We start from the raw sequence: 15,632 nt of genomic DNA on the forward strand, positions 1-15,632 counted from the left end.
TTGTTAATTGATGTAGGTTTAATGTTGTATGTGTTCATGAAAGAAAGTGAGTTTGATATTAATGCACTTTAATGTAGCAACTGTTGCTCTTGGAAATAAGTTACACCTGGACCAATGATTGATTGGTGAAAGAGGGGCCAGTAGCTCAGTGGTAGAGCACTCCAGCAGCGTATGGAAGATCCTAGGTTTGAGTCCTAGTTGGTTCATATCTCAACATGGTATCAGAGCTAGGTCCAGCCCAGGAGCCCCAAGCGCATGAGAGGTGTGGCTTAAGGTGGGGTGTTGGTGTTGGAAATAAGCCACACACAGACTGATGATGGACTGGTCCAAGAGGGGCCAGTAGCTCAGTGGTAGAGCACTCTAGTACCATATGGAAGGTCCTAGGTTCGAGCCCTAGCTGGTCCATGTCTCAACAACAACATGTTTGAGTATTGGATTTGTGCATAGTTGTCAAGTATAGAAGAGGTTGACTTCCTATTCTTTGAACAATAAATTTTTTGAGGATATATATCAATTACACAAAGTTGATGATTGTCAAGGTGTATTGTATGCTCCAAAATTATGTTTATTTGAAGTCTCAATGCAGACAAATCAGTTGGAGTTTGAATTAGAAATCTTGTATTGTAAATGTTTGTATTCTGTCACCATGGTGACAAGAACCTCTAACAGAATTTCATATTCATGGCAATAGAGTGATAGGAACTTGTAACTACATATTCATGTGAATAGAGTGACAAAAACTTGTATGTGCATATTCATGGGACTAGAATCGCAAGAACTTTATTTGTTTGACTTAATAATACACAATGACAAATATTAATGTTTTAAATTATTGTGATAATCCCAAAGGTGGGTGTTTTCTTTTTAATATAAACGGGTATGATATTTGAGTTCTAAACTATTCAAATACCAATGATTAGTTTCTAAGATAGAAACTTGAAGAGTGGTTACTGATTTAGTTCTTCAAATAACCAAATTTACAATTGCTCAAGGATGATTTAAAGTAATGAAGTTTCGTCGAAGAAATGTTGGTTGGAATGTGCTCAAAGAGAGAACAATTCTTCTACCAATGATATAAATATTTAATAGCACATTATTGATCTAATTGTGCAGAATGTATAGTGTATAGTTTTAGTTGCAGAGATAAGGAATTAAATGAGGATTTAATTATGTTCATAATGCTTGCATTGATAAGAAAAATATTCTTTTGTTGAATGCAAATGGTATCATAGAAAGAAAAGATTGTGTGGAATATATTTTCTAGATGTAGAAAATGAATTTGATAAGGGTTTCAATTGTCTTGATTGAAAATATTGGTTGAAAGATAGTCTGACATGATAGAAGTGTAAATGGTAGAGTTGTGTTCTCTGTTACTAGTGAATCGATAAGAAGTTTATTTTATTTGTTGTTATAGATTAAGGATAGTAAAATATTTGTGTCATGTAATGAAACAGAGTAACCCTTTGTAAATGTTTTGATCTGCTATAGAGGGGTTGGTTCTCCTTGGAGTTGGTGCTCATAGGGTTGCTACCCTGAATGTGTAAGGGGTTGGTACTCCTAGAGTTGGTACTTTGAATGTAAGTAGTGAGGTTGCTAGTGAGGCTAAATAAAGTTTATTTTCAAAGTGGTTTTTTACCCATCAAGGTTTTTCCACTCATATATCTATGTTATGTGATATGCACATATTGTTCTAGACTTTCTTATGGATTGACATATGCTTTTATGTTATTAAGTATTTTGTTATGAACAAACATATGTGGTTGTTCCATTAATTGTTAAGTTTTACTTGATGAGTGAATTGATTTATTAGTTGACCACTGACTCACGCCCCACTCTCAGTGGTTTGTGGTATTCTAACACTCTATTGACACTCCATTGGCTTGAGATTAACTCTATGCACTTTGTAACTCTCTAACACTCAAATCAAAGCTTTCTTATCAACCTCCAGCACTCTCGGCTCTCTCATATTTGAAAGTTAATTATTGAGACATTCATCATCTTCATTCCTTGAGGTGGAATTTGTGTTGCTTCTTCTTCATTTGGCAAGCTCTCTGCTTTGGGTGTGGAAGACAAGCTCTTGTCTTCTCATTGTTATCTCTAATAGAATAGTTGTTATTGCATTTACTCCATTTTATCTATCAATCTATGTCGATTGTCCATGGAGGAAAAACCAAAATGAGGGTCTAACTATGAAGCTTTGTTCCATTAATTGTTAAGTTTTACTTGATGAGTGAATTGATTTATTAGTTGACCACTGACTCACACCCCGCTCTCAGTGGTTTGTGGTATTCTAACACTCTATTGACACTCCATTGGCTTGAGATTAACTCTATGCACTTTGTACCTCTCTAACACTCAAATCAAAGCTTTCTTATCAACCTCCAGCACTCTCAGCTCTCTCATATTTGAAATTTAATTATTGAGACATTCATCATCTTCATTCCTTGAGGTGGAATTTGTGTTGCTTCTTCTTCATTTGGCAAGCTCTCTGCTTTGGGTGTGGAAGACAAGCTCTTGTCTTCTCATTGTTATCTCTAGTAGAATAGTTGTTATTGCATTTACTCCATTTTATTTATCATTTTATCTATCAATCTATGTCGATTTTCCATGGAGGAAAAACCAAAATGAGGGTCTAACTATGAAGCTTTGTTCCATTAATTGTTAAGTTTTACTTGATGAGTGAATTGATTTATTAGTTGACCACTGACTCACACCCTGCTCTCAGTGGTTTGTGGTATTCTAACACTCTATTGACACTCCATTGGCTTGAGATTAACTCTATGCACTTTGTACCTCTCTAACACTCAAATCAAAGCTTTCTTATCAACCTCCAGCACTCTCGGCTCTCTCATATTTGAAAGTTAATTATTGAGACATTCATCATCTTCATTCCTTGAGGTGGAATTTGTGTTGCTTCTTCTTCATTTGGCAAGCTCTCTGCTTTGGGTGTGGAAGACGAGCTCTTGTCTTCTCATTGCTATCTCTAATAGAATAGTTGTTATTGCATTTACTCCATTTTATTTATCATTTTATCTATCAATCTATGTCGATTGTCCATGGAGGAAAAACCAAAATGAGGGTCTAACTATGAAGCTTTGTTCCATTAATTGTTAAGTTTTACTTGATGAGTGAATTGATTTATTAGTTGACCACTGACTCACACCCCGCTCTCAGTGGTTTGTGGTATTCTAACACTCTATTGACACTCCATTGGCTTGAGATTAACTCTATGCACTTTGTAGCTCTCTAACACTCAAATCAAAGCTTTCTTATCAACCTCCAACACTCTTGGCTCTCTCATATTTGAAAGTTAATTATTGAGACATTCATCATCTTCATTCCTTGAGGTGGAATTTGTGTTGCTTCTTCTTCATTTGGCAAGCTCTCTGCTTTGGGTGTGGAAGACAAGCTCTTGTCTTCTCATTGTTATCTCTAATAGAATAGTTGTTATTGCATTTACTCCATTTTATTTATCATTTTATCTATCAATCTATGTTGATTGTCCATGGAGGAAAAACCAAAATGAGGGTCTAACTATGAAGCTTTGTTCCATTAATTGTTAAGTTTTACTTGATGAGTGAATTGATTTATTAGTTGACCACTGACTCACACCCTGCTCTTAGTGGTTTGTGGTATTCTAACACTCTATTGACACTCCATTGGCTTGAGATTAACTCTATGCACTTTGTAGCTCTCTAACACTCAAATCAAAGCTTTCTTATCAACCTCCAGCACTCTTAGCTCTCTCATATTTGAAAGTTAATTATTGAGACATTCATCATCTTCATTCCTTGAGGTGGAATTTGTCTTGCTTCTTCTTCATTTGGCAAGCTCTCTGCTTTGGGTGTGGAAGATGAGCTCTTGTCTTCTCATTGTTATCTCTAATAGAATAGTTGTTATTGCATTTACTCCATTTTATTTATCATTTTATCTATCAATCTATGTCGATTGTCCATGGAGGAAAAACCAAAATGAGGGTCTAACTATGAAGCTTTGTTCCATTAATTGTTAAGTTTTACTTGATGAGTGAATTGATTTATTAGTTGACCACTGACTCACACCCCACTCTCAGTGGTTTGTGGTATTCTAACACTCTATTGACACTCCATTGGCTTGAGATTAACTCTATGCACTTTGTACCTCTCTAACACTCAAATCAAAGCTTTCTTATCAACCTCCAGCACTCTCGGCTCTCTCATATTTGAAAGTTAATTATTGAGACATTCATCATCTTCATTCCTTGAGGTGGAATTTGTGTTGCTTCTTCTTCATTTGGCAAGCTCTCTGCTTTGGGTGTGGAAGACGAGCTCTTGTCTTCTCATTGTTATCGCTAATAGAATAGTTGTTATTGCATTTACTCCATTTTATTTATCATTTTATCTATCAATCTATGTCGATTGTCCATGGAGGAAAAACCAAAATGAGGGTCTAACTATGAATCTTTGTTCCATTAATTGTTAAGTTTTACTTGATGAGTGAATTGATTTATTAGTTGACCACTAACTCACACCCTGCTCTCAGTGGTTTGTGGTATTCTAACACTCTATTGACACTCCATTGGCTTGAGATTAACTCTATGCACTTTGTAGCTCTCTAACACTCAAATCAAAGCTTTCTTATCAACCTCCAGCACTCTCGGCTCTCTCATATTTGAAAGTTAATTATTGAGACATTCATCATCTTCATTCCTTGAGGTGGAATTTGTGTTGCTTCTTCTTCATTTGGCAAGCTCTTTGCTTTGGGTGTGGAAGATGAGCTCTTGTCTTCTCATTGTTATCTCTAATAGAATAGTTGTTATTGCATTTACTCCATTTTATTTATCATTTTATCTATCAATCTATGTCGATTGTCCATGGAGGAAAAACTAAAATGAGGGTCTAACTATGATAGGCCTCTAAAACACATCCTAAATGTTGTCTCTTCTTGCTTGTGTGCAGGTTCCTAAGAAGATTCTATTGTTGGAAGCTTCATTTGTGGATTGGTTGTGAGATTACTTGCTTCCCCTCTTTCATTTCTTTTCTTTAATATCTATAGTCGCTTTTGATTTCTATCATATATTTATTTAGTTTTAATTTATCTAAAACACAAATCTATGGAGTTGTGTTTTCTGTACAAAACTCTATACTTTGTCCATAAAAGATATGCATGGATTTATGATAGAAAGCCTCATGGTTTGTAGTCTCCTACACTACTGCTAAGGTAGGATAGGCATAGAAGGGCTAAGAAATTTTCAAATGAAAAAGACACTTAGGCAAGACCAAATCCCATGACCTCATAGTTGACCTTTCAAACTGAATGATAGTCTTAGACTAGAGAAAGATGTTAATCTAGTGAAGTGAAAAGGAAATATTTTAGATCTTAATAAAAGATGTAAGTTAAACATGTATAAATATGATTTCTAATTTTGAACATTTTTAACTCTATACATTTTAGAGACTATACTCCTATGACCTCCACACATATCCATGGAGACATTATTGTTCCTCCTACTCTCATTTGCTGGAAGTTCCTATCTATTGGCTATGGTTTAAGTACATGTAGGATGTAATTTTTAAGATTGGAAATGTATTGTCACTGAAGAATTCAACCGGGTTAAATTTGAAACAACTACGATTTTCATGTTCTTTTTTTCCCTCCTCCCATCAAAGCTTAGCCAAGAACCATTCGGAATATATGCAAGGATTTGAGAACTATATTAATCTTGATATCAATATCTAGATCTTCGCTTTCGTTCTTCTTCACTTCTATCTTCACTAAAATCCAAGCATTAACTGTCTAAAACCCGTGTATCAAATCCTTCCTCTTGACCTTGAATGCTAAACAGTAATCATATCGTAATTATTTGGGAGATCTCATCGGCAGCCACTGTCTATCTAAATAGTTGAGGGTTGTCACGCCGTACAATCTCTATATGAAGAACAAAGAAAAGACACCCTGCTCAAACCATGGTTTCAAATATCCCATTCGTAATCTCTATGCAATGCTCTCCTAGAAATCAAATATCCCCTTCGTAATCTCTATGCAATGCTCTCCTAGAATTGATAAGACTATTGCTATTTGCATACTAGAACTCCTGCCGAAATCTGCCTAGGTAGAAACATTCCTCCAAGAATAACATCTATTGAAATTCATTCCCAAATGGCATAACAAAAGAGTTATCTTTCCAATAAAATATTCGGTCATGCTATTAGAATTTAATGTTGCAGAAAGAAAGAGAATATTCTTAATGTTAGGCGTTAACAACATTTTTTTTTTAAATGGAAATGATAATTGCTATTTTTATTCAGATTCTTTATTGATAACAACAATTGGTTGATAACATTCAGTATCATATGAATAAAGTTTTTCTTGCATTCGAACTCATTAAGTTTGTTGTCATAAGTTATAAAATCGGCTGCAAGGCTGAAAATAAATGGCCTCCAATGTTTATACATGAGGATTGGGGATATATATATATATATATATATATATATATATATATATTTTATTTCTTTTTTTTTTTGGAAAGAATAGACATTATATAGTTGGTAACAAAATAATTTATCATTTTGAGCATGTATAAGTATGAAACATAAATATTAATGTAATCAAGGAAAGCAAGTTTTATTTTTATTATCATATTTGGAGCATATGGAAGAAAAGAGTAATCATAGAAACCAACTAAACATGTATTTTCACATATTATGACATTTAAATGTAGGTTTTACATGAGACTATGTGGCGTATAAATATGGGTTCCCATCATAACCATTCAAGTGGCTAGATAATTTTTCTCAATCATTTTTCTATCTTTGTCGCATGCGTACGCTCAATTGCACTCACTCACACATAAATATATTAGCTCTCTAATCCATAGTCAAAGCATAAGGAATAATAATAATATCATAATTAATTCATCTTTTCATTTGCTTTACTAATTCTATCATATTTATCGATAATAGAATAATCATGAGATAATTAACAATAATTTAATCCATTTTATTGAATTATTAAAGTAAGCAAATCAATGGGACGTCACAAATACAAATGGCATTCTGCATCCACCTTATTAACTTTAGTTGTGAATTGATCTAACTTCTTCAAAAGTATTTAACATTGGTAATGCTAACTATGGATGTTGTGAATTAGTGGAATATAGGTTTATTTATAGAGTTATGTTAATAGTTTCCGTAGTATGTCAAAAGGAGGAAAAATATAGTATTAATAATAAAATTATAGCATCTTTACTAAGAAAATTAAAAAGTAGAAGAGATAGAGATTAAAAATAAGAAGAGGTACGGATAATTATGGAAATGCTTTACCAAAATCTATTAATAATATAATTCATCTATGGCATACAAGGCAAATTTTATATTTACAAAATTTTAGATGAAGATATAAATGAGAAAATACTGGTAAATGAGAAAAACCTTTAAAAAATAATGTAATAAGTTTTAAAATGCTAATCTCTTCTTAATTTCATCAAATAAGGATATTGCCTTGTAAGGTTCTGATATATGAGGTTTCTACGTGTCATAAATATTAATCATGATCTAAATATTAGTTGTGTTCTAAGAAGACCCATTGAATTCGAGAGTAAACATAAAGTAAAATATTAGTTTCAATGAAAGAACAACCTATAGAAATTTATATACATGCTTAGTAGCTACCAAAAACTTATTTAAAGATAAATGATATTCATTCATTAACATTTGTCATAGTAGAGCGCAATAGATACTTTTATGTCAAAACGAGAGGAAAAAGGAAAAAAAATAATTTATGTGCCTTTAAATTTTATTTTTTCATACATAACAAGAGTAGCATCACTTTATTTATTCACATTAGCATAAACGAATATACAAATTATTATCCAACAATATATAGACAAGGGGAAAACATCAGATCATAAGTTCCCATTATTTATTGAACATAAATGGTAAGAGAATATTAGTTCTAGATCAAGAGAAAATAGTAGTGTCTCTAATCAGTAGATTGAGCTACATAAATGCCTTTTCTAAATGGAATGATCTAAATATTTTATCATGGATTGGAAATACCTTAATGCATCAATGTGTTCATGATTCAAATTGGGAAGGAGTGAATGGATATTTAGGCTATGTGATACATAAGATATAATATATTAAGGTGGTAATTATCATAGTATGTCAATATAAGGATGAATAAAATTTTCCTTAAAATTTAGTAGCCAAACCTTGATAGTCTACCTTAGTTTCAAACAGTAAATAATACTCCTACTTGTCAATGTATAATATAAAGGAGCTATATAATGAATAGTTCACAAGGCACAACACTTTATAAATAAAATTAAATGGGTTAGCAAGATGAGTTGACTTGATCTTGTGGAAAATTTAATAATTAAGCATGCTTGAATTCAAATCATACCATGATAGGTGATCTCTATGGAAGTTCTAATAATGGGCCACTATGGGAAACAACTAAATGTAATAATTATCATGTAGGATATTCATGTTCATGAGAGATGAACTTATGCAAATGACTAGTCTATGAGTTTAACTAAAGTTCTATGCAGTTGATTCCTACTAAATTGACATAATTAAAATGTCTCCTACTTGTTAGTGGTTTCACTAAGGAAGATAAGAAATTATTTATAATTCACACTACACACTGAATATTTTATAGATGGGGTAACACACTAAGTGAACTTGAGCTTGGAAGAACTCCATGGTTAAGTGTGTTTGAGTCAAAGTAGTATTAGAATGAGTGGTGTCTCTAAAAGTTTCAATGCTTTAACCCAATGAGCATCATCTAGATGCAATGAGTGCTAAGAAGACCATTAGTGCTCATGAGAGATGGGTTCATGTGAACCAGTAATCATGAAATATGATTCAATTATTTTTACCTAAAACATGTAATTGGGTTTTGATAAACCATCATTATTTGACACATTACAAAAACACTATCTCCTTGTAAAGGGATGAGTTAAATGACCTATATAATGAATGGATCATAAGACACAACACTTGTTCAAAAAATATTATTTTTTACGACTACAGGTTTTGAAATGAGGAGCGGGAGTGGGAGTGGGAAATCCTGGGGCTAGGATTTCTATTTCAGTTGAGGTTAACGAGAGTGAGGAGGATGCGGATGAATATGGTGGTGCAACGACGCTTGTTTCTGGTAGTCTTGTGGTCTTTCTTTGGTCTCCTGGTGGTTGTTGTGAGCCTCGTGGCTCTATTTTTTTCTCTTTTGGTTCCTTGGCTCTCACGTTGTTATACTCTTATATTGCTTGATTTTTCCTACTTCTTTCTCTGGGAGATTTTGAGGAGATGGAGCATCAAGGATGCGGATGTTGTTGGTGTTGTGGCGGCTTCCGGTTTTCCTCGGGTTTTTGTCTCAGGGGAGGTAGGTGAGTGCGCCTTGGTTTCTGTGGTGTTTTGCGGGGCGTGGTTTGGGGGAGGCAGGGTTGGTGTTGCGGGGTTTGGTGGCGTCGTTGTGGCAACTGTCTCTTGTGCCCCTCTTTCCTCGTTCTCTCTTGCTTTCTTCTACTGGCGTTAGCAATTCTCTGTTTTATTTGGATGCTTGAACATGGCTTTGGTTCATGATTTTGGAGGGGTTTTAGTATCTTTGGTTGTTTCAAGCCCTTGGTATGAGTAGAGTCCTAGTCCTCCTTTGCTTTTATCTATGTTGTTGTGGTCTTCTGCTCTTCCTCTTGGGTTTCATTTTACTTGCTTGGTGTTGGGATGCTCTCCTCTTAAGGTGGAGAGGTTGCTTCTGTGTTGGTTTATGAGATAAGTGTATGCGTTTACGGGGTGCTCTCCTCTATGTCTGTTTGAGGTGGCCCTTTCTCCTATAGAGGTGGAGATTACGAGGGAGGGAGTGGCTCGGCTTCTACGTGTTGTGATTGGACATTCTGGGCTGTTGGTCTTCTTTCTTCCCTATCCTATAGAGGTATATTTATTTCCTATGGAGGTGGAGAGATGGGGTGAAGGATCTCCTTGGTTGTTTTTGTTCGTTTGGTGGGCGGAGGTTACTTGTCATTTCTATCATGGTGTTCTTCTTAGAAGAGTCTGTGTTTTCCGTCTTGACCTTGTATCCCAATTTATTTTATGGGTTGAGGGAGCTTTCTTATTCCCTTGTGTTGTTAGTTTCTCTTTGTTTTGGGTTCCTCTTCTTTTCCTTGTGGAGAGAAGGGGCATTAGTTTAGGGTGCCTAGATAAACCCTGTCAGGTTGTGGGATCCTTAAAGCCCACTTTCATGGTTGAGGGAGATCGGAAAAACCTTATGTTTTATTCTCTTTCAAAGGATAGGCTGGATGCTGACGGTTTTCAAGGGCCCAATTTGGCCAGTTTTTATTTTTGGTTAGGTTTGGGTTTTTCCTTTGGTGGGCTGGAGACTCTTTTACAGGTTAAAGGAGCCTAGGAAAACCCTTCTTGTTGGCTGAGGGTGCCTGATAAACCCTTGCACTTTTTTTTTTAGATCTTTAAGTGCGTTAGATCTATTGTTTTTGCCAACTCAATCTATACTAGTTTTTAATTGTGGACTGGTTGGCGTTGGTTTGGCTGTGGCTATTTTGTTTTGCAGCCCCTTTGCCACAAGTTGTAAATTTTAATATTTAATGTGTGTTTGTGGTTGTGCTGCTATTTGTCTTTGATATACCTTTCAGCAACATCCCTTGTTTGGTTCTGAATCTGTTAAAAATCTGAGGGTTTCAAGTCCCTTCAGAACTTGTTGTACGGGGTTTTCGGTCCCCTCAAAATCTGTTTATTATAATAAAAAATACTTGTTCAAGGAATTTGAAATAGTGTAGGATGCTAATTGGGCTTAATGAAATAAGTGTTGAGTAAATTATTCATTTTCATCAAAGATGAGCTCATTTCAACTATAACTTGTCAATGAGTTCAACTCAAAACTTTGTAGTTGAATCTTCATAAAGCATTATAATTTGACATACTATGAAATCCACCTCATAATTGTCAATGGATAGGCTAAAGAAGCCATATCAAGAAAGTTTATTAAGGAATAATAGTTGTTGAAGGCTTTTTATTTGGGTAATAGGCTATTTGGATTTTTCCTAATGAGCATCACCTTGTTGCAATACATGCTAAGTTGACTTGTTGACTATTTATTTTTAATAAATAATTTTATGTTGATCACTACTCATGAAATATGGGTGAATGAATTCGACTTAAAAAACTATGTATTTAGATCATAATAAATCATCATAATAACTATACACGTTCTTGCACAATAAATAATCATAATAACTATAAATGTTCTTGTATGATTTTGAATGGATGGGAGTGGGAGTGAGCACATAGGTGTTAGAGTGATTTTGAACTTGCAACAAGGTGCTACGATTTCACCTTCTAGGGACGAAGACAATGGTAAATATTTTAATGATGACGATTTTGTCTTAGATGGGGTTGAGGCTAGTTGGGTCCTACTTTGCATTGGCTCTGTCATAGCTTTTTTTGACTTTTGTAGTCTGTTTTCCCATCTTGTATGGTTTGTTCACTTCTTCTTCCCTTTCATTTTGACCTTTTCCTCAGCCATGAGGTGGGCTCTGTCTGTGGTATTTTGGGTCATTTAGTTTGCTTGTTGTTCATGATCCGTCATCTTCCCCTATTCTTTTGGCATTGGCTTCCTTATTCTCCTTTTCTCTACAAGGTCCTCCTTTCTCCTAGTAATTTTTTTGTGGTATTTGTCTCCTTTTTTGGGTGTCTTCCCTTTTTATGTTTGGAACTCTATTCTTTAGCTTGACCTCTTTAGGGGTTTCAGATTTCCTCTCTCTAGCTATTCTTTTTTGCTTTCTCTCTCGTCGGGGTGGTTTGGATGGGTTTCTTAGTGCCTAGTCTTCCTTGTGTGTCCTAGATCTCATTTTACCTTGGGGGGTTTTCTTTTTCTTGTGCATGGTTTGGAGTTTTTGGTGAATATCTTGTAGTCTTCACTAGTGGCTCTAAGCTTTCTTGTTGGCAGCTTGGTGTTGGTTGGGTCTCCTGATGTTGTTCTTGGGGCTCTTTTTTATTTGGGTTTTGTTTTGTTCTTTTGTTTTGTTCTTCTTGTGTTTCTCTTGGTCATTTTCCTAGGGCCGATGGCTCTCTCTCCTCTTGGAACCTTTTTTTTCTCACTTTTAATTTTTGGTTGAGTGTTTCTTTTGGTTTGGTGGTTTGTCTTGTTGGTATTTTATGAAGCCTTGTTTTTAGTCTTATGGTTCTAGTAGTGGGCTTGTGCTAACCTTATCCTAGTTCTCTTCTATGCTACTCCTATTGAGGTGGAGATTGGCTTGGCAGGAGAAGATGGCAGATGCAAAAAGGGTGTTGTCACTATTTTGAATTTGGATTTTAGCCACAAGGGAGATGTTCTTATGTTGTTGTTAGGCTATGGTTTGGTTGCTAGTTGACTATTTTGCTTCTTGTTGTAATGTTCTATTAGTGGGTTTTAGATCCCCACAAAATTTGAAGGTTTTGGGTCCCTTCAAAACCTTTGGTATAGTATTTCAGACCCCCTCAAAACTTGTTTGACCTTAATCAAAAACTATAAATATTCTTGCAATTTAATAAATTTAAGACAATCTAAACCTTTTATTTTATTTTGAACAAAAACATCACTTAAAGATATTTAAATATATGAATCAACTCATTTAATGAATATAAATTTAAAAATGAATGTTTCATTTTCAAATGGTCTTTACTTTTAACAATCCCATTAATATTGACAAGTTGAAACGAACAAAAGTACCGAAGGGCTCATAATGTGCTTTTTTCTTGCGTCGTTTAACCTTCATCTTAAGTTTGTCTTTATTATTTACATTTACCGAGTTATTGAGAATGAAAATTTGTTAGTGGTTACCAATTGTCTAGCGCCGAACATTGATTTATAGATAGCGACAACTGTGATGTCAAAGTTAAACGGTACGCACGGGAGGGAAAAAAACGTAAGAAATTGTGACTTCACTTGCATATAATCCACTGAACGAAAATATCTGTGAGACTTTAAGCTAGGTAAAGAGTGTTCCTCAAGAAAGATTATATTTATTATCATTATTATTTTACACAAATTATATTACAAGTGAAATAAGATCATTGTTAACAAAGTCAAACTTAGTTTAGTTTCCTATCTTTGAAAATTAGCTAGAAAACCCATTCCTACAAACAAAGATTTTGGATAAAAGTGTGCCACGTTTTCCCCTTCCTACTGTCTTCCCCAGATTAGACTGCAATTTGAGGAAGCTCCACCTCATCGTCTTCCGACTCCACCTCATTATCTTCCAATGATCTTCCCTTTGTTTCGGGTATCAGAAATGTGCAAAAGAAACCCAAGCAACATGCTACTGCAAGAATAATCAAGGCGTTGTTCAACCCTATGCCTGTTGGATAAGAGCTTTCACAAAGGTCCCCATTCCTATGCCTGCGTTGAGAGTCCTCATTTTTATGCCTGGGTTGAGAGGCAAATAAGAACCCAAACGCTCCAATGATAGCGCCTGCTTTCCCGGCGGCAGCAGAAATCCCATGACATGTCGATCGCAAGCGAGCAGGAAATAACTCTGCCGGCACAATGAAAGTAGTCGTATTCGGCCCAAAATTTGCAAAGAAAAATGTCAGACAATAAATCGCCAGAAAGCCATATCGATGAGAGTGTTCAAGCCAGTAATGTTTGTAAGCAAAGGCGAGGGCGAACAAGAAAACTGACATAAAGAAAAATCCAATTAGCTGAATTTTAAACCTCCCAATACGATCTATCAGAAAAATGGCCAATATATACCCCGGCAGAGTCCCACATAATGCTATCAACGCCTGTGCCCTTGCAGTGCGATAAACTTCCTCCAATGGATTATCATAATGACACTTTAACCATCCGATCTTCTGATATATATCGTCCTGAAACAGATTACCACTGTAGAATGCAACATCCACGAAGAACCAAGTGGATGCCGTGCCTAGCAAATGTAGACCATGATACCTGAGGAAATCCCTGGAAAACAATCCAAACTGTTGGCGCCGACTTTGAATGCTTACAACATCCGATTCAGCTTCATAAATATCCAGATTAAGAACTCTCGACATATCCTCTGCGGCTTGCCTGGCGTTTCTGGCAACCAAAGCTGTGTAGCGGGCGGTCTCCGGCATTTTCATCCGCCAGTAATACGTAAAACCTGCCGGAACGGCTCCTAACATTAAGATTATTCTCCACACCACGTCCTTCTGCCCGAATGTCGGTGTATCGCCCGCTGCTGACTTCATGCTAGCCGACACAATTAGAGCCACTGTACTCCCCGCCAGAATTCCAAGACCTTGCATCCCAAATACGGCAGCGATGAAAGCTCCTCTGGTTGTGGTATTTGCATATTCGGACATAATTGTTGCAGACAATGGGTAGTCGCCGCCAATACCAAACCCTAACCAGAACCTGAAAAAGCATAAACTGCCAATTACAGCTTCCGGTGATTTGCCGATTGAGAAGCCAGAAGCGATTGAACTGGCGACCATCAAACTTAGAGTGATTCCATAGGCCCTCTTTCGTCCCATTCTGTCTCCAAGCCAACCGAAAAAGAGTTGGCCTGCCAGTGCTCCGCATAGCGCGATTCCATTGATGGAGGCTTTTACACGAATCGGCATCTCATCTTCATAGTAGATGCTTCCCAATAGATTGGAAACAGGCGGGATGCAGAAGAGATCGTATGCATCCGTGAAAAACCCCATGCCTGCTATAAATATCGCACTGAAATGATACAACTGCGTACGCGCCGTGTCCAGCGCAGACAGCACCTTGAGCGGCATTTTTCTAAGACCCAATACTTTCCCTAAAAAAATTCACAATCCCCAATCTTTGCCCCAATTCAGTATGAAATTCGGATAAACCCCATATGTAGTAGACACGGCGAGAGGTCAATCGTAACATCGGCCTGCTTGCAATATATTTATTTCCTGTATTCCAAGAATATTCTTGAGCATATGAATTCGTGGTTGGGAGGAAGCTCATTGGAATTTGTCCTATATTGACTTAATTTCACAAAGAAATCGAACTTCGTAGTTGCGAGGAAGTTCATTGGAATTTGTCCAGCATAGGCAAAATCGCAAACAATGGACGGGTTTGTCTTCGACGACTAATTACTACAGATTTCTGCCGACTACAATAATGTTTCTAGATAACTTACTCACCAAGTTTTCCCGCTTTCTAGGTAATTTATTGTACAACGTGATGGCCTGACTTCATTAACAATTGAAAGGGACAAGTTGGAAAAGTAGAGATGAATACCGTATCACATTAAATAATAGGTTAATGGTAGGGGAAAGGATCTTGTAGTTGAGCGTGTTTCAACGCGTTTCAATTCTTGTGATAGAAGTTGTTGATTTAATACCCCAATACTTATTGATTTAATGTCCAATCTTTGTATAACATTGAATAGTTGTATGCTAAGTACCAATAATTGAATGAAATATACCATTTGTTGTGAAAAGTAATCAATCATATGATGCCACGTCAGTTGCACAAGTATTGGGGCCCTTTTGCACACCTATTGGTCTCACTTTTTTTTTGGTTGTTTTGGACACCTTGGCAAAAAGCATGCTGATGTGGCCCCAAAAACCTTAGTTATAAGCAGGGGACTTGCCAAGTAAGTTGCTGTAAAAAAATTGGAGTGATTTGAAATTTCCATGTAGGATTTTGAGAAG

At 35.9% G+C, this 15,632-nt stretch overlaps 1 protein-coding gene and 1 non-coding gene across 2 annotated transcripts; one reads left to right on the plus strand and one right to left on the minus strand.

The window, feature by feature from the left end:
• Nucleotides 1-333: 333 nt before the first annotated feature.
• On the plus strand, nt 334-405 carry TRNAG-ACC (transfer RNA glycine (anticodon ACC)). Its single transcript has one exon. It is a non-coding gene; the product is annotated as a tRNA-Gly (tRNA).
• Nucleotides 406-13,112: 12,707 nt separating this feature from the next.
• On the minus strand, nt 13,113-15,007 carry LOC131875500 (low affinity inorganic phosphate transporter 1-like). The gene has a single exon (XM_059220010.1). The coding sequence runs from the start codon at nt 14,736-14,738 to the stop codon at nt 13,170-13,172; it is 1,569 nt and encodes a 522-aa protein (XP_059075993.1). The 5' UTR covers nt 14,739-15,007; the 3' UTR covers nt 13,113-13,169.
• Between the last annotated feature and the right edge of the window lie 625 nt (nt 15,008-15,632).

The sequence above is a fragment of the Cryptomeria japonica genome, chromosome 4 (genome assembly GCF_030272615.1).
Source record: "Cryptomeria japonica chromosome 4, Sugi_1.0, whole genome shotgun sequence".
Classification (NCBI taxonomy): domain Eukaryota; kingdom Viridiplantae; phylum Streptophyta; class Pinopsida; order Cupressales; family Cupressaceae; genus Cryptomeria; species Cryptomeria japonica.